The sequence below is a fragment of the Manihot esculenta genome, chromosome 15, assembly GCF_001659605.2.
Source record: "Manihot esculenta cultivar AM560-2 chromosome 15, M.esculenta_v8, whole genome shotgun sequence".
Lineage (NCBI taxonomy): Eukaryota > Viridiplantae > Streptophyta > Magnoliopsida > Malpighiales > Euphorbiaceae > Manihot > Manihot esculenta.
The window spans coordinates 9,435,335-9,453,893 of NC_035175.2; the positions used below are offsets into that span (position 1 = coordinate 9,435,335).

Genomic DNA, 18,559 nt, shown 5'->3' on the forward strand with positions numbered 1-18,559 from the left:
TAAATAAAAAATTTAAATGAAAAAAAAGACGTTTTTTCCTGTTTTTGTCGGTCAGTGATGCTTAACCGCTTCTCTACTACAATACCACATGTCTCCATCACTCAAACTCGTACGCACCCCTTCTCATGCCAGATGACCATTTAATTCTCTCAGCGTGCATACGGATAAGGCTACAAAATGACTGAACTAGCTAATTTCCTTCACGTCATTGGACTGGATTGTTTTCTATTAGATTTGGACTCACGATAGATTCGGCCTGTCCTATGTGTCCGAATCAAGACTGGCGGTATTGAATCGGTTTGTTTGAGAAAAGTTTAATGAAATTTGAGTCAGCTTTTATTTTTAAAACCTAAACTTATTTTCTGGTATAAAAAATCCAGCCGTCATCGTTATCAATGTGTAATTGAACTTTTATTTTCTTCTTATCAGGCCTAGTGGCTCCACGCTAGATGAGTTGTAGGCAGTAATCCTTTATATTTTTTAGCAATAAAATGTTATGTAAAATTTAAATTTTAAATATTATAAAAATATTAATAATGAATTTTCAATTATTGTAATAAACATGATTGTGATTCTTGAGAATAAATATTTATATTTAATTTAAAAATAATAAAAATATGAATAAACTAAATTAGTTTGAATTTATTATAATTTATTTAATATAAAAGATTTTAATTAAATTTATTATATTTAAATTAGTTGTAAATAATGATTTTTTTATAAAATGAAATGAATTAAATTTTATTACTAAAATTCAATTTTTTTAATAAAAAATACATAAATAATAGCCAAATGAATAGTGCAAAATCCAGCCAACATGAGGATTCTGTTTCTGGGTGAATTTAATTTTACTCCATTGCGACATTATGGCCAAACATATTTTCATATTTTTTAAAAATATATATTTATGAAAATAGATTAGATTTTATTTTTTTAAAATAAAAATTCATAGAAAAAAATCAATTCTAACAATATTAATGATTAAAAAATTTATAGAAATGCACTCACAAGCTTAATGTATTGATAAGTGTATCTAAATAAATTTAAATTGATAAGTGTATTTAAATAAATTTGAAAGGTCTCCGATTTTATTGTTTCAATTTTTAATTTTTATTTAAAAAAAAATTCATAGAAAAAATTCAATTATTTAAATGGGATTCGTTAATTTCTTCGTTTTAAAATGGGGGAAAGAGGATTTTTGGTAATAAAATTTGAGAAGCACACCTTTGAGATGTGGTTTAACTTTGAGCAATAGTCACCATCAAGCTACCGAAGGCTGGCCCTTTTCTCCTGCACAAAACTACAAGCTTACTCTACGTGGATGCTATTGTGCTAATGTCCTTCAACTGCTGCTGAGTGAGTAGATCAGATCAGATTCAGCTCTCTACTCAGTTTCTGGCATTATCGAAGCTGGTTTCAGTCGACTTGAGGTGGAAAGTGATGCCAAATTTCACCATCCATTATTTGTGAAGAGGTCTACGTGTCTCTCCATATCACGCAAGCTCTGCCCGTCCTTTTTTTCATATTTTTAGTTAGCATATTATTTATTTATTAACCGAGTATATATATTCAGGCCATTTGTGTGAATATTTCAAATTTTTAACATACATTATCAATATAAAATAATTATATTTTTGTAAATATTATAATTAAAAAATTAATTAAAAAAAAGCAGGTTATTAATCGATTTTGTTTTTTCAAACTTTTTGCGTAAGTTTGTTTTTTAATATGACAACGAAAAGCATAACTTCTCTCGGAGACACCACATAAAAATAGAGAGCGAGGACGAGATGGGAAAAGGGAGACGTTGGATCCTCATCATCAAGACAGAAAAGCCGCAGGAGCATCTCCCACGTGCCGGTCATATGTCGGCTACGGTCAAATGCCGGTGCCTATATGGACACGTGTAAGCCTGATATTCCCATAGCTCTTTAATGATCAAGTTTGAATCTTTGACCCTCTGAGAAAAATACCTTTCTCATTATCAACCTCTCTATTTCTCTCTCCGTTTTTAAAAGGCAACCTCGCCACTGACTGTTACCGGTTACTGGTAGACGTTGCTGACTTATCCCTTCCTGTTCATTTCTTCTCTTTACTCTCCCTTTCAGCGCGTCATCGCACGCTCTTCCTTTTACGCCTTTTTTTCATTTCATAATTTGATATTTATAAAAGAATTTTAATTTAGATTTATACTAAAATTTAAAACGTAAAAAAAAATATTTAAATTTCATATGTTAATCAGTTTTTTGAAAATTTTTGCTATTTTTTCTATCTATATTCGTCAAAACAAAACTAATTTAATATAGGCAAATGTTGTAAAACACATGTGATGTTGCTGGTAGGAAAATGATTGGCTAGGTTGATATGAGAACATTTATAATAAATTTAAAATAAAAAAGGAAAAATCTTCTAACAAAACAAATGATTTTAAGGAAAAAAAGATGTCAAGTGTGTCACCAAGAAGAAAAAAAAAAGAGAGAAATAGTACAAGGAGTACTAGAGGGGAAGGTGAAGGAGAGACTAGAAATAGTGGGAAGTGAAAATAGATGAGATGATGAAAGAAGGATGTGTTTTGTTTCCACGAGAGAAGCCATTTTTTACTCTTTCTAATTGGAATTTGCAATTGTCAACTTTCTTCATAAAGTGATATTATTAGCTACTCTCATCTAAACCCAATTCTCTCTTTATTATTTATAATATTAATTTTTAATATCTCAAATGTCTTGCTAAGCATATACATGTATAAATATAGAGAGACCCATGAACTAAAAGTCTAACCATCAGACGTAAAATCTAAACCCTTAACTTCTCCTCCTTCATCTTTATCTTCTTCTCTTTTCTTCCTAATTTCTCCATGTCTGATGAACACAGGGACCACTACTACCTTGCTTCTTTCCAAGAAGATCACCACCATGTCATAGATGAAACTGGAGCTTACAATCAAAAGCCTCCTTCCATTGTTTTATCGTCAACTTATGGTTCACAAGTGTTTGATGATCCTTCTTCCTACATGAGCTTCACGGACTATAACTCTCTTGCAAATGCCTTTGGCCTGTCGCCTTCGTCTTCTGAAGTTTTTTCAATTGGAGATTTAGGTGGAGGAGGAAACAATAATGAAAATCCGGTCACCCCTAATTCTTCAGTTTCTTTTTCGTCAAGTGAGGCTGGTGGTGAAGAAGATTCAGGAAAAACCAAGAAAGAGAACCCACCAAAAGTGTCTGAGGATGGAGGACAATGTTCTAAGAAAGAGTAAGTTTTTGACATTACATATCAATTAATCTATTGTAATTATGAATTCTTTATTTTTTTTTTCTTCTCTGAAGATGTGCAACTTAATCTATGGTTATGTATATCAACAGGGGCAAGACAAAGAAGAAAGGAGAGAAAAGGCAAAGAGAGCCAAGATTTGCTTTCATGACAAAAAGTGAGGTTGATCATCTAGAAGATGGATATAGATGGAGAAAATATGGACAGAAGGCTGTTAAGAATAGTCCTTATCCAAGGTACAGCCTCTAGTTATTCTTGCATCTAAAGCAAATGCCTAGTTTACTTAATAAAATGTGAAACTCGTACACCCGTTGCGTGAAAGGAATTTTCTCTTTTTGAGAACTTGATATAACGAATAGTTAATATCTAATAGTCAAGAAAAGAAAAGGAAAAAAAGAAGGATTAAATTTGAACACGTTTAGTTGTCATATGTCTGTTTCTGCTTTGTTCTTGTCTAACTAGTTAATTTGTTCACACAAATGAAAAGTTTTGGTTGAAATTGCAGGAGCTATTACAAGTGCACAACTCAGAAATGCACGGTCAAGAAACGAGTAGAGAGGTCATTCCAAGATCCATCCATTGTGATTACAACATACGAAGGGCAACATAATCATCCGATCCCTGTGACGCTAAGGGGAAACACTGCAGCTATGTTCTCTCATTCTATGTTTACACCAGCTCCCATGGAAACTACTAGGCCTGTGATCTTTCCTCAGGACATTTTGGTTCAAATGGCACCCCATCTAAGCAACCAAGCTGGGGCAAACTCTACATATCCACAGATTCTGAATGACCAACATCTTTATGATCACCAGTATCATCATCAGGTTCCTGAATATGGACTTGTGCAAGACATAGTGCCTTCCATGTTCTTTAAACAAGAACCCTGAAATCAAATCTTTCTTTCTCATGCATTTGTACATACACACATATATATATATGCTTCAACTACTTGGTTTCAGATTATCTTATTCCTGACCTTTTTAGCTCTTTTTAGCTAGGTTATGTGATACTTCTCTTCTTGATCGATCTTGATTAATACCCACTTCGAATACGACCTAGAATTGGATTATTTATGGTTTAATTCCTTTAGGGATTAGATTTGCTTTGCTTCATGGGATGGTACTGTAGAGATCGAGATTGGGAAATTTGTTTTAGAGAATCCAAGAAGATGAGGTCAACCGTTAGAGCGGTTTTTCGAAAAACCTAGCGGTAGGAGATTGCATTTGCAATTGGTTGTACTGCAAAATGCAATCCCATTAGATGCTTTTACTATGGTATGGAGATGTGAGAATGAGATTCTTCAGAGGAATTTTCTTTCTCTTTTTTTAATGAATGGAAGAATTTCTCCTTTCTTATTTATTTGATAAATCATCTCTCTCAACAAACTGAAAATTTTAATTCTTGATGAAATAATTTTCCAATATAATCAATTTTTATGTATATATATATGGAATAAATGCAATTGGTTGTCGCTTCAATTATAGAGAAGGCCATGCAAATGCAGAAAACTTTGACTGCCTCTTCCAATGGGACAGTTGAATATTGCTTTTGTCTGAAGAGAACTTTGGTCGATGAAAAATATATAAATTATAAAGGCAAAAGTTCATCCAAAAAGTCCATGAGAATATATAAAGGTTTCGCCACGTGTTAATTATCTCTTGACTGGAAATGAAATTACAGGGGTTGAAATCGACACATATATGTACGGACAAAATAGGGTTTGTTCATCCTGGTCCCAATCGTAAAGTCATAAGCAGGTTTAATTTCTTGACCAAATAAAAATGGAATCATGGTTAGAGGCCTAACTCTTCCACCTTTAATATTTTTTAATTAAAAAAAAAAACTTAATTTGTTAATTATTATCATAATTTTAAATAAAGTAATATGCTAATTACTGATTTCTTAGATCCGAAGCAAGAATAAGTTTCACATGCATGGTTATTTAAATTTCCTGTGTCCAGCTAAATGGTTTTACATGAATTTTTAATTACGTTTAATTAATTAGGTAATTAGGATGAGGTCACCTTCAATTTATATATAAGAATTGAACAAGCAAGTAAATTCCATGGTCTAATAATTAACATTATTAATTTTCAAAAAAATTAAAATTATTAATTAGGTATTAGTAAATAGCAGTCAATTTAAATGAATAATAAAATAATTTATTTTATTTTTTTAAAATATAATTATTTTAGTGCATGCAATTATATTATGACAATTGAGTAATTATATCATATGTATGCATTCAACTGTTGAGTTTTTTTATTCAATTTTGTTTCACACTGCTTACATTTGAAATATTTTATTTTCTAAAAAAGAAATAAATATTTTTTATAAAATTAATTAAGATTTTGATTTATTTTAAAATGAAAATTTTTTAATTAAAATTTTGAATTTTTTTAGTTTAAATAAAAATATTAAAAATTTAATTAAATTAAATTATTGTGAAATTTTTTATTTGAAGTAAAGTTATGATTGATTTATTATATAACATATCAATGAAAAAAAAGAAGATTGCCAATTAGCACTCGTGACTCATGACAAAAATGTCAGCCTTTAATTAAATTTGGGCATGCTCCCCGTGCACTAGGAATGGAAATATACAATTTCTAGCCACTAATTTTCATTTTTTTAATGAGTTAAAAAATAAAAGTAAATAGACAAAAACATTCATATTTAATTTGATAGTAAATGTATTTAAATAGATTTCATATTGTAATCTCTCAATTTTTAATTTTTTATTTTCATTTAAAAAAAATAAACAAAAATTAAATTCTACTCAATTTGCGGATGTAAAAAATTAATTCAAAAATATCCTAATAAAAAAAAAAGAAATAAGCGACCTAATATAAATTCATAATTAAGTAAATAATTAGTCTATTGCTTATCTTGCACTCTACCTTCTAATTAACTTAGTCCTATACCTCCAGCATAATTAAAAAATGATAAATCTGGTATTCCTTTTACTCCACCGTACGGGTTCTTCAATTAATAAATTTGGCTTTCCTCTTACTCCACCATATATATACTCGATTTGAAAAAGAAATATATAAAATGAAGAAAGAAGGTCAGGAGTCTACCGAGAATATCCCGTGTAAACCCTTCGAATAGGCTACAGTTGTAGAGAATAAAAATCCTAGAGGGAGCCTCCAAGGGAAGAAAAAGACCTCCTTGGGCAAACCAGCTACTACAGTGTCACTTGTTCCTATCACCCACTCAGCTCCGTATGTACGGATGTGTCAGATTCCCTCTCCACGCTAATCAGCCATTTAATTCTCTCCGGCACGCATATGGACAGGGTTGCGAGGTGACTGAACCTACTCTCATACTTCTTGTCATATCACCAGGTTAGACTCCTTTCAGATGGATCTGCGCGTGTGACCTGTCCGGTTTGCTTATTATTGCTGGGCTGGAGTGAGTTGCGTGGGGCTAGTTGGCTTTGAAAAAGGCCCAATAAGCCTTGGGTCTGTATTTTTTTTTTAAGACATGCCCTTGTCCCCAAATATAGAAAGTCCGGCGATAAGAAATATTTTGTTTGCTTTCGATGCAACAACACAGCCACATAGAAAAAAAGGAAATTAAGTATTTATTATATTAGATTGATGGTTAATAATAGAATGATATAATACAACTAAACTCCATATTAACTAAAAATATGTTACTATTAGAACTTTACAATAATTTATTAGTTTTTTTTTAGTAAATTTGTTTTTACCATACTGAATTTTAACTAAAACAATTTGAGTAAATTTGTTTTATACAATTAAATCTTTTATTATTTAAAAAATTTATTAATTAAATTTTTAATTTTATAAAAAATTTAATAATTAATTTTTTATATTAAAAATATTTTAAATTAATGAAATAACTAATTAGATTGAACAGTAATTAAAAAAAAAAAAACGTATGAGCCACGGTTTATTAACAAAAGAAAAGAAAGGAAGAGAAAGAGTTTCTTGCTCGATTCAGTTAAATTCGGGAAACAAAGGAAAAGGAGAAAAAGGTAAAAAATCGGAAGTAATGAAAGCAACAGTGCAACCGAAACCAAAACCACTCACCTCTACACCAACAACTACACCTGCTAATCAACGGTTGCAGGGAGAAGGAAGGAAGGAGTGAGACTGAGAGGGACCTCTCCTCCGCCATTTTTTTGTCATTTCTTCAAGCAAACTCTTCTCTCTTTCACAGATCTCTCTTTCTTCTTGTGGTTTAGTTTCGTCGTCTTAGTAATATTTATGACCATGCCCTTTCGACCATTGCTCTCTGCCTCTCTCGCTTGACCTTCTCTCCGTGTCTCTGGTGCTTCATTTAATTTTTGTTTTATTTTTTTTTTGTAGTTGATTAGAACGGATTTGTAGTTAGCTTCCTTGATCTGATTCGGTTTCATTTCGGATTTTTGGCAGGTCTTTGGATTGGAATTATGGTGATAACGGGGCCAATTACGCCTGGAGTGGTGCGGTTTTATTAAGCATTGCTTTATAGTTGTTTTTTTTTTATTTTTGTAAAATTTTTTTATTGCTTGTTTACAATGTGGATAATTGTAGCAGTGTTTGAGTATCGTCTGCATTTGCATAAATTTCATTGTTTCTTAATAATGATAATTTTCGTTTCTGAGAGATTACCAACAGTTTGTAGGAGATTATTATATCAATGGTAATTTTTTGAAGTTGTAAAAAGTGTTTGAATAATATTTATGTCTTGCTATAGTTTTATTGCAATGATGATTCAACAACTGAGCTGCTTGCTTTGCTTAGTGATTTCGTTTCTTTTTTTTTTTTTCTAGTTTTATTTTTATTAGGTCCTTGTGAATTTAACTTTAATTTTTGTGAATTGCCTCTATGGTTTTCTGAAAGTCATGCTTAGAATCCCAATATTGGTCCTAGATCCTCTAATACGGATTGCCATTTATGCGGGAGAGTTATTTCTATAGATCTGGAGTGCTTTCCTTTCAAGAACCTATTATTAGCTGTCAAAAGAATTATCTAGTTTTTATTCATCCCTTGAGGAAATAGAAGTATAACGCTCAGCATAGAGTTTACCACTTTATTTTTACACATTGTGCTTCTGGCATTGTCTAACACAAATTTATTCTTTTTAATGGGGCCTTGTCGTTTGTCTTCAATTAGCACTTTTCTCTCATAAGTATCACCAGGTATGTCTAATGATGCATTTCTTTATCATGTCAGGTGTCCTTCTTTCTTGGAATTATCCCAGTTTTTGTTGCATGGATATATTCAGAGCTCTTAGAATATAGGAGAGCTTCATCTCTTTCTAAAGTGTAAGTTTAATTCCCTTGGCATTGAGAGCCATGGAGTCCATGGTTTGGGCTAAAATTCTAATGTTAGTTACTGACACACATTGAAGTATTTACTGTATACTGCAAATAATGGAAATTAGATATTTTTTCCTGTTTTCTTTGAACTCACGAACAGCCTGTGTTATTGAAAATATATTGAATGAAGAAAAGAATTGTTTGTTTGCCATTTCTTTGTTAAGTTAATGCAAAATTATAGAGCTTATAAAAGCTTCACGGTTGAAAACTTTGGAGTATTTTTTCCCCTTTTTTCCCAGAATTCATATTTCATTTAAATAGTGTTGTTGACATGATGACCTTTCTTCTTTTCCCATCTTATTAATTTAGTTAATAGGCCTAATTGGATGCTTAATACCAAATAACAGAACCACAGGAAACTGGTCAGTGAACACACTAATTGTTGCTCTCAAGTGTTGCTCCCACCCATCCATCCTTTACTGTGAGTGGGATAAATTGCTGAAGCATTGAAATGTAAAACTAAAAGAGAGTGGATCAAAATGGTGAGAAGAAAACACCCGTAATGTAAGACAATGAAAGAAAATGTGCTGTTAAGCTCCCGAGACAAGGGCAGCATTACAGGACGATTGACCGGAAAGTCTTCCTCTTCAGGTGAATCCTTTGCATTGTTACAATTCCTGTGATGCCGTGAAGTGCCTATGGTGAATGCAAATAGGAGCTCATTAGAGGGAGCTCTATCAATCTCATGACTCGTTAAAGGAGAGAGTCTTAAACCTCATAAAGTTAGGAATAATCTGCTTGTTATTTTATTAATTCATGTGACCCCTTTATAAGAGAGGTTTACACAAAAGTTACTGAAATCCTACTAGTAATAGAAGTCCTATGCCACCAAGAATTTTAGCTGGAAAGGAAATAACAATTAAATGGTAAATAAACTAATTCTGTCAATTTGAGTTCCTTTTAGCTGAAAGCCCCACACCTCTTGTAGCTCTCACCTTCCAGCATGTCCACAACATGTTCTGATTTATGAAATAACTCAATGTGATATGTATTTCACTCTCTTATTTTCTGACATTGATGAAATATCTGGATTGCAGTCATTCAGACAATAATCTGGTTAAGTTGGAAAAGGTGACAATCAAGGAAGATGATCGGGCTGTTTTGCTTGAAGGAGGCCTCATGAGAACTGCATCTCTCAAATTTCACAGCTCATCTATCAAAATGAACTTGATGAGGTTATTTGCTACATCATGCAGTAATCTCAGAGACTTTTATCTGGAGTGCCTAAATTTCTTATCATATTCTTCACCTTTCATTTTTATAGGTTTATGACCATGGATGACTCTTTCTTGCTAGAAAATCGAGCAACTTTCAGAGCAATGTGAGTCTATTATAATGTAGATAGTGACAAACATCATGTCCATTTTTTTGTATCTTCCTGAATTTTTTTACTTTATTAACTCATGTAGGTCTGAGTTTGGGGTAATTCTGATTTATTTCTATATATGTGACCGCACAAACTTGCTAGGAGACTCCACCAAGGTACTTTTGCTGTTCCTTGGATTACTTTTTGTCCTTATTTATGATTTTATGTCAGATGGTTTTGCAATGAAAAGCTACTTTCAAGCACAATAATGCATGATGGTTCCATGAGGTTTTAAATGTTTTATGCATTTATTTTCTGTTTAAACCACCCCTTAGTGTTATGAGAGCACCATTAGATTTTAAAGTAGCACAGTCTATTCAAAATTTCACCCAATTGAGTGCGCTAGTATTCAGTAATGGTGTTGCCTTCCATTTCTCATATGTGGTTTACAAATCATTTACATATAAAATGATATCTGTTAGTAAGAACAGGGATATAATTATAGTGCATACTGCATGGTCCGTTGTTCTTGGGTTTAAATGGGAGTGCAGCACAGTTGCAATTCTTTAGAGCAGTCATTATATGCTAGCTTAGGCTTCTATTAAAATCTTCCAATTGAGAAAATTGTAAAACCCATAGTCCTGTCTTTGTAATATTCATCCTGATCCTGTCTCAGTTTAATAATAAATCTGCTACACGCAACAAAGTATTTTATGATAGTAGAACTGAATATGATGGACCATACCCTGCTCTCCCCCAGCTCCAAATTATTTTAAGAATAGCATGTTTACTGTTTAGAATGAAATATTACCTGCTTATTTGGTGATCTTGAAAGAATTGTTCTACTTTTGTACAACAATTATTTGATTTGTTATTTCCATTGTTTATCTTTTGTTTTTCTGGGTGCTTTTTGGACAGAAATATGATCGCGACCTTTTCCTGTTCCTCTACTCTCTCCTCATTATAGTATCAGGAATGACTTCATTGAAGAAACACAATGACAAATCAGCATTTTCTGGAAAATCCATACTTTACCTTAACCGGCATCAAACTGAAGAGTGGAAGGGATGGATGCAGGTAAGTATTTCTCATTAAAATTTTTGACATGTACACTAAACTATGCCTTAGCTTAAGAGAAAATAAGATTATTTTTTGCACCATTTTTCCTCTTTGGTATGTTTGGATTGACTTCTTTTTTTTTTCTGGTGTAATCACCAAGGTTTATGCCTTTTTTTTTTGAAAATTTGTAGTATGGTGCTCTTTTGATTGGATATAATAATTTTTCTTTGATTGTTATCGTTGTCGTTTGGACTTTGGTTCAGAAAGACTACAGTACAGCACTGAATTTGTTTTTTGGATATTATCTATTATTCCTTGTAGAAAATACATTCCATTTCTGTTAAAAAGTTGTGAAGAAACTGTGCAGATATTAGATGGTAATTAATATGATTTAGGTTTTCAACTATATAATTGAAATCAGAATGTTGCCTGTGAAACTTTTTCCATGTATATCAATCCCTATATTATAGTTGGAAATTTGGAGTGAGTTTTATGGCTTAGTTTGTCTTTGAAAAATATTTGACATTCATATAAAATATTTTTGATATAGTTTCTGAGCCTTCATTTACCCCATTTGGTTCTTGTTTTTTGATTTTGTTTTAACAGGTCCTATTCTTAATGTACCATTACTTTGCTGCAACAGAGATATACAATGCAATACGAGTTTTTATTGCTGCATATGTTTGGATGACTGGATTTGGCAATTTTTCTTATTATTACATTAAAAAGGATTTTAGCCTTGCACGCTTTGTTCAGGTAATATTTGGTGAATTGGTGCCTTGCAATGTTTCCCAATAACAAGACATGAACTTTATATTTATATGACTGATAAAAATGGTTTTAATATTTATCATTTGGTGCAGATGATGTGGAGACTCAATTTCTTCGTTGCGTTTTGCTGTGTTGTTCTTAACAATGATTATATGCTATATTACATCTGCCCAATGCACACTCTATTCACTCTAATGGTGTATGGGACCCTTGGTATATTTAATAAGTATAATGAGAATAGCTCAGTGATGACAGTGAAGATTCTTTCATGTTTTCTTGTGGTCATCTTGGTTTGGGAAATTCCTGGAGTTTTTGACATTCTCTGGAGTCCTTTACTATTCTTATTAGGTCAGTATCTGACATATCTTTTCTTGTTTTAATAGTAATTATTTGATTTTCAAGTAATTTGAAAACTACGAGCTTGCTTGTTTGCAATTGGAATGGATTAAAATCAAATCGTTTGTTATAATAGGAATGAATTCAAAAGTTTTTGATTGGGTCAAATGTGCCCTCTTTTTATAAGATTTTATTTGTTGTTTGTTTAACGAACTTTATGTCCTTAATGTGGCTTTGTTTCTCTCCTATAAGCATACCTCACTCATTATTGGTTTTTTGTTGCCGACGTAAAATGTTTATAGATGATAATTTGGTTAATTTAACTTGAAACAAGTTTGAATTGAATTGCTATTTCAAGATTTTAAATGGCATGCTTTCCTTTTGGCTTCTGCATATGAATAGTAGTTATTTTCTATGGCAGGGTATACTGATCCTGCAAAGCCAGATCTCCCTCGAGTGCATGAGTGGCATTTCAGATCTGGACTTGATCGCTATATTTGGATCATTGGAATGATATATGCATATTACCATCCATATGTAATTACTTTAACACCTTACCATCTCATGGTTTTCCTTGTTGGGCCAACTTCTAAGTTTTCTATGATATGTCTGGAAATATTAGGTAGAGAAATGGATGGAGAAATTGGAGGAATCTGAAAGCAAGAGGAAACTCTCAATCAAAACAGGAATTGTGTCAGTTTGCTTATTGGTGAGCTGCATGATTTTGTGAACTTAGTGGTACCATTATTTGCCTATAGATTCGTCGCTATCTGTTCTGCATTTCTGATTGTTGATTGACCTCACTCTGTTGACCTTTTCAAGGTTGGTTATTTGTGGTATGAATATATTTACAAGCTGGACAAGGTTGCATACAACAAGTACCACCCCTACACATCATGGATCCCCATCACGTATGTACCAAGAACTCTTATTTTCTCATTTGAGGAGTATTTTGGTGTAGGAATTTAATAATTTATAGAGAGAAATGGAGCTCTGATGGTGGTGTAGAAATACGATCCTACAGTATGATGTAATTAGTTTTATTATATTTTATAATATCTGCATTTTGTGATTCCAGCGTTTACATTTGCTTGCGGAATTTCACTCACCAGCTACGGAGTTTCTCTTTGACTCTCTTTGCGTATGTTCTTTTGCCCCAATAATTATCTCTTTATAGGGTGTAGAATTCTCAGAATTTGCTTGGTTATTTAGATATAGATTATTTCTTTGCTACTTGCTATACATTTTATGCTAGTTCTGATTCTCTCTTTTCTTCACAGTTGGCTAGGCAAGATAACTTTGGAGACCTATATTTCACAATTCCACATCTGGCTGAGGTTTGTGGTCTTAACTTTGAATTTCTTTTCTTTTCTTGTTTTTTTGGTTCTCCTTTCTTATGCTTTTCTCTTTCCTTCAACACTTGATGCACTTTAATGAGTGGAATGCATGATGATGGCTTTTTATGGACATCCATGAACTGCTGGCAAATCTTGAAAATGACACAAATCAATGTTATTTGGTTAAATTTTTTGTAAGGGAGTGCTGATTGCTGAAGAAAGTTCTTTATCAAACCCGTATATGCATATTCCCAAATCTCTTTTAGGACTTGAATGACTTTGTTTGCTCTTCTTTAAGGTCTCCTAATCGGAACAAACGAAATGAAACTAAATAAAGTGGAGAAGCTAATAACATGTAAAATGTACATAAAAAAGATGAAAACCTTAATATCAATACAGAAGCTGGACTATACTCAAGAAAACGGCTGAAAGGGAAATAATTCAGATCGTTTACAAAACCTGCAATTTTTAAATTCCATTATGTTGTATGTGCAGGTCCAACATTCCCAATGGACAGCCTAAGTGGCTTCTTTCCATTATACCAGAGTATCCATTGATGAATTTCATGCTGACAACTGCCATCTATGTCCTAGTAAGTACATATATTAACTTGGCAATATGACATTTTGAGAGCCAGTGGTAGTAAATTTTTTTTTTTTTTAAATTTGCATCTTTCTTTGCTTCTGCAGGTATCTTATCGGCTTTTTGAATTAACCAATACACTGAAGACAGTTTTTATACCCACAAAAGACAATCGGCGGCTCTTTCATAATTTTGTTGCTGGGGCTGCTATTTCTATATTTTTGTATTTCATGTCACTCATTCTTCTTCAGATTCCTCTTGCTTCTGTAAGCTCTTTACTGCCACAATAATCACCACTGAGCTTGTGATAGATGTTTAGAATGTTGTTTAGCTTAATAAAAATTATATATGAGCTGCCATGTGGGAATTGAATAATCCTATTTCTTTACACAGGTCTGACAAGTGAAGACTGAAAAGGGAATAGAAATAGAGGTTTTTCATGGCACGTACAGAGATATAGGAAGTGAAATAAGGAACTTGGAAAATGTTGCTGGAAGATGAGTGTTTTCAACAAACCGAAGGGAGGAAAATGCTTTCTGATGCGATGCCAGCTGAAGCTAGATACTGAAATTGCCTCCGGAATCAGGCACCAGGGCAGGCGAATGACAAAGGGTTTTTTTTTCCCCTGGGGGTGGTAATATTGCATGTCATCATATATTCTTTTTGTTGTCATATTCTTTGTTTTTCTTTCTCCATTTTATTCCATTTATCAATGAAATTGTAGAGTACTGTGACATAGATCTGTGGTTTATCATCGTAGGAATTCAAGATTTAGTACTAGTGCAGTTGTATTGAAATTTTGTGTTATAGAAAAAAACTACGCATTAATTGTATTTTCTTCATTCTAATTTCAAATCTAAAGTGTGCTGGTATTTGACTATCATTTTATAGGCAACAGAAAGATAATAACAATGGAAGCAAACCCCCGCCCCCACCCCTTCCCCCAAAAAAAAAACAAAAAAGAAGACAAAAGAAACGGAGTAACAACTGGTTCGACGAATTCCCCTTCTCGACCAACTGATATTTCACCACGCAAGTCGCAAGCAATGACAGCAACGGATTTGTGTATGATCACAAAGGGAAATGCTTTGCCTTATTGACACATATCAGAAGTATGCAGTTCGTCATTTTATCGCGGTTGGGTACAGAGATTAGATGCTAAGCCTTAACAGTACACAATTTTGCACAAACCTGCAAATTATGATCGGCACTTGTAGCTGCAAAGAAGAAATAAAAATGCAAGCCAATGCAGTTCTTATACACAAATCTACAGCTTCTCCCTTTTTTTACACTCCACGTAATACCGCATTCTCGTAAATGATATGACCATACAAGTTCAATCAAAATCGTCTTGAAACGCCTTTGTGAGGTTCATGAATTAAGTGCTGGTCCCTGCTAAAAGACGTGCAGGGGCTATCGATGCCAGATGGACTCCTCCCCTGGCAACTACCACTTACCTTTTCAGGATTATTTCTAAATAATTTGTACAAGTTGTAAATTGTTTGAAATTATATAGAGAGAAAAAAGTTCCCCAAATGCAAGAAATTGCCAACTGATCAGCAGCAAGGAGCGTGTGCTGTGAATTTCTTCTGCTTTGTTTGGATTAAATTAAGAATTCTCTTTCTCTCTCTCCCCATCAGAGATTTGATTATTTTGGCTTCTCCAACTTAGACATGGGAGAGGCTCAAGAAGTGCAACCGCACATCCCTGGTAAGCAAGCTTTTACTTGACCAAAACTACCCTTTCCTTTTCTTTGAGTCATTCAAAATCATATTTAGAGATGGATAATTAATATAAAAGTATATACATAAAACTTATAGCACCAACCATAATCTCGTGTTGAAACAGATTATCATATGAATTGAAATATTTTCCAAGTAATTTATCAATCTTAATTTGATGACAAAAGGTGAAAATTCAACAGCTCTTTGCTAAGGTTATATTTTATCTCTTCATTTAGATACAACCAAGAAATGCAACTACGAGCAATACGAGTTATTAATCTTGTACCAGTTATACTATATGTTCCCTTGCCAGGGCAGGAAGCTAAAGAGGGAACCCCAACTGAGCACTCAAATGTAGCCAACCAGCCAATAGCCCTTCAACAAAAGAACTTTAGCTGGTGGCTCCGAATAGCCATCTTCACATTCTTCCTTCTTGCAGGCCAGACAGTGGCTACAATCTTGGGAAGATTGTATTATGACAAAGGTGGAAACAGCAGGTGGATGGGAACGTTGGCGCAAACTGCTGCCTGCCCTCTTATCTTTCTCCTTTACTTCATATCACCACTCAACAATCCCCCCACAAAAGATATCAACTCAAATTCACCATCTACTTTGGTGCTTCTATTGATTTATATCATATTTGGGGCATTTCTAGCAGCAAATAGCACACTTTATTCACTGGGGCTCCAGTACTTGCCAGTGTCTACCTACACTCTAATATGCGCATCACAGTTGGGCTTCAATGCTTTATTTTCCTTCTTTATCAATTCCCAAAAGTTTACTCCTTTCATTATCAATTCTGTAGTTCTTCTCACAATCTCATCTACCCTCCTTGTATTCCACAATGACTCTACAGAATCAAAACATGTCTCCAAAAGGAAGTATGTGATTGGCTTTACATGCACTGTTGGTGCTTCTGCTGGGTATGCGTTGATGCTTTCTCTAGTACAATTCTGTTTCAGAAAAGTGTTAAAACAGGAAAATTTCAAGGTGGTTTTGGATATGGTTTTCTACCCATCACTAGTTGCCACTCTAGCTATCCTGGTGGGACTTTTCGCGAGTGGCCCATGGAAGGGATTAAGGAGAGATATGGAGGAATTTGAACTGGGAAAGGTTTCCTACATGATGACTTTGATCTGGACTGCTATTGGTTGGCAGGTTTTCAATATTGGCTCTATAGGATTGATCTTTGAAGTTTCTTCACTCTTCTCTAATGTCATCAGTACTTTTGGTCTGCCTACTGTTCCTGTGCTGGCTGTCTTCATTTTCCATGAAAAAATGGATGGTTTGAAAGTGATTGCATTGGTTTTGGATATGTGGGGATTTGTTTCATATGTGTATCAGCACTATCTTGATGAACATAAGTGCAAGACTGAAATAAACAATGTCTGTGAATAGCGGGTGATAGTGGTTGTCGAAACCTTCAAAAATAAATCTATTATCAACCAACAAAATAATTTGGCAATAGGGTCGAACCACAAGAATTTGACACTTACGAATTTTCCTATTAATAACTTGGACAAGTAAATAACAAATAATTAAAAGAGGGGGTTTTGATTTGATGAGTTAATATTAAATAGCAAGAGAAAACAATAATTTAAAAGAATAAGAATTTTAATAGGAAAATGATTCTAGTTGAAGAATGGATGAATTTCAGTTTGTTTAGAATTGATCATTGACTTTTTGATAATCTTATTTATTTCAATAAGTTAGTTTAGGACGTGAAAAACGCTTCTCACAATTCAAATTCCTCCTTAGTTTTAGTTTGATTAGGAAACGTTCGCTAATCGAACTCTAGCTAACAAGTTGTCAAGGAACGTTCTTGCGGCTTTTAGCATCGAATAACTGTTAGCTGTATTAGGACTTAGATAAACCCAACTCTAGATTATGCAACTGATTACACTTGTGATTAAATAACCTAAGCAATTACGGATCTAAATTATTCAAATAATATATTACTCAAGCAATTAAAAGCAACATGCCTTAATTGATTTTAAAAGCAAGACAATAATTATAGAAAGATCAAGTTACATAAATATTGAAAATAAACAAGAGTTTGATCATGGAGTATTAAATCTCTCAATTCATCACAAATCTGGAATTTCCAACTTCAACTAGAAAAAAGAATTGTTTAGCCACCCATAGTAGACAAAATACACAAAAAGAAAGAAAGAAGAGAAGAGAAGCTGCTGCGTTTTTCTGCAGAATTTCCGAAAGTGGAGAGATGATCTGTTGGTCTAGATGCTGTCCTCTTTATAGGTGGAGAGTCCAAATTCAATTAGAGTTAGGAGATCCCAATTTTGACTTTGTCTTTGTGGTATTTAATTTCTCTTTTGTCTTTAAATTTTATTGTGGATGGAATTTCTTTGGTGAAAAATATTCCCGTGGCTCTTGGAACTGGTCTGGTGGTGTTTGAAATGAATTTGGACTTCTTTGCTTTTAAATTTCAGTTTTCTGCACTTTTCCCGCTTCTGCTGTCTCTTTGCGTCAATGTGATTTGGGCGAGTGATTTGAGCAGATCACTTGCCCAAATCATTTTTGTGTGTTGCCTCCAGATTTCTGCCTTAGCTTTCTGCTTCTGATTTCTGTGGGTGATTTAGCCAAATCACTTTGACCTAATCACTTTTCCAGCTTTTTGTGTACTTTTTCTCAAACTTTCCATTTTCTTCTTTTTCTACAAAAACATAACAAAAACATAAATTAAGTTAGAAAAATATGTAATTAAACAATAATAAATATAATAAAAATGTGGTTAAATTAAACTTGATCAGCAGATCTCAGAAGGAATTCAACGGTTTTAGACCCATAAATGGGTCAAATATCTGTCTTGTAGAATAAGTAC

At 33.2% G+C, this 18,559-nt stretch overlaps 3 protein-coding genes across 4 annotated transcripts; all 3 read left to right on the forward strand.

The window, feature by feature from the left end:
* Nucleotides 1-2,561: 2,561 nt before the first annotated feature.
* Nucleotides 2,562-4,712, forward strand: LOC110600903 (WRKY transcription factor 28). The gene is made up of 3 exons (XM_021737821.2): nt 2,562-3,249; nt 3,360-3,503; nt 3,773-4,712. Exons 1-3 carry the CDS (start codon nt 2,855-2,857, stop codon nt 4,155-4,157), a joined length of 924 nt encoding a protein of 307 aa, XP_021593513.1. The 5' UTR covers nt 2,562-2,854; the 3' UTR covers nt 4,158-4,712.
* A 2,515-nt stretch (nt 4,713-7,227) lies between these two features.
* LOC110602757 (protein REDUCED WALL ACETYLATION 1) lies at nt 7,228-14,826 on the forward strand. Its single transcript, XM_021740355.2, has 17 exons — nt 7,228-7,569; nt 7,674-7,723; nt 8,457-8,548; nt 9,640-9,777; nt 9,867-9,923; nt 10,012-10,084; nt 10,827-10,985; nt 11,574-11,723; nt 11,831-12,086; nt 12,496-12,611; nt 12,697-12,783; nt 12,897-12,985; nt 13,153-13,215; nt 13,355-13,411; nt 13,907-14,003; nt 14,101-14,259; nt 14,387-14,826. The coding sequence occupies exons 2-17, from the start codon at nt 7,691-7,693 to the stop codon at nt 14,390-14,392; spliced, it is 1,632 nt and encodes a 543-aa protein (XP_021596047.1). The 5' UTR covers nt 7,228-7,569; nt 7,674-7,690; the 3' UTR covers nt 14,393-14,826.
* A 362-nt stretch (nt 14,827-15,188) lies between these two features.
* On the forward strand, nt 15,189-17,314 carry LOC110601995 (probable purine permease 10). Of its 2 annotated transcripts, none has more exons than XM_021739425.2 (2): nt 15,189-15,703; nt 15,954-17,314. In XM_021739425.2, exon 2 carries the CDS (start codon nt 15,967-15,969, stop codon nt 17,113-17,115), a length of 1,149 nt encoding a protein of 382 aa, XP_021595117.1. In that variant the 5' UTR covers nt 15,189-15,703; nt 15,954-15,966; the 3' UTR covers nt 17,116-17,314. The 2 variants fall into 2 exon arrangements, with proteins under 2 accessions (XP_021595117.1, XP_043806853.1); XM_043950918.1 differs by having other exon boundaries at nt 16,031-17,314.
* Nucleotides 17,315-18,559: the final 1,245 nt, after the last annotated feature.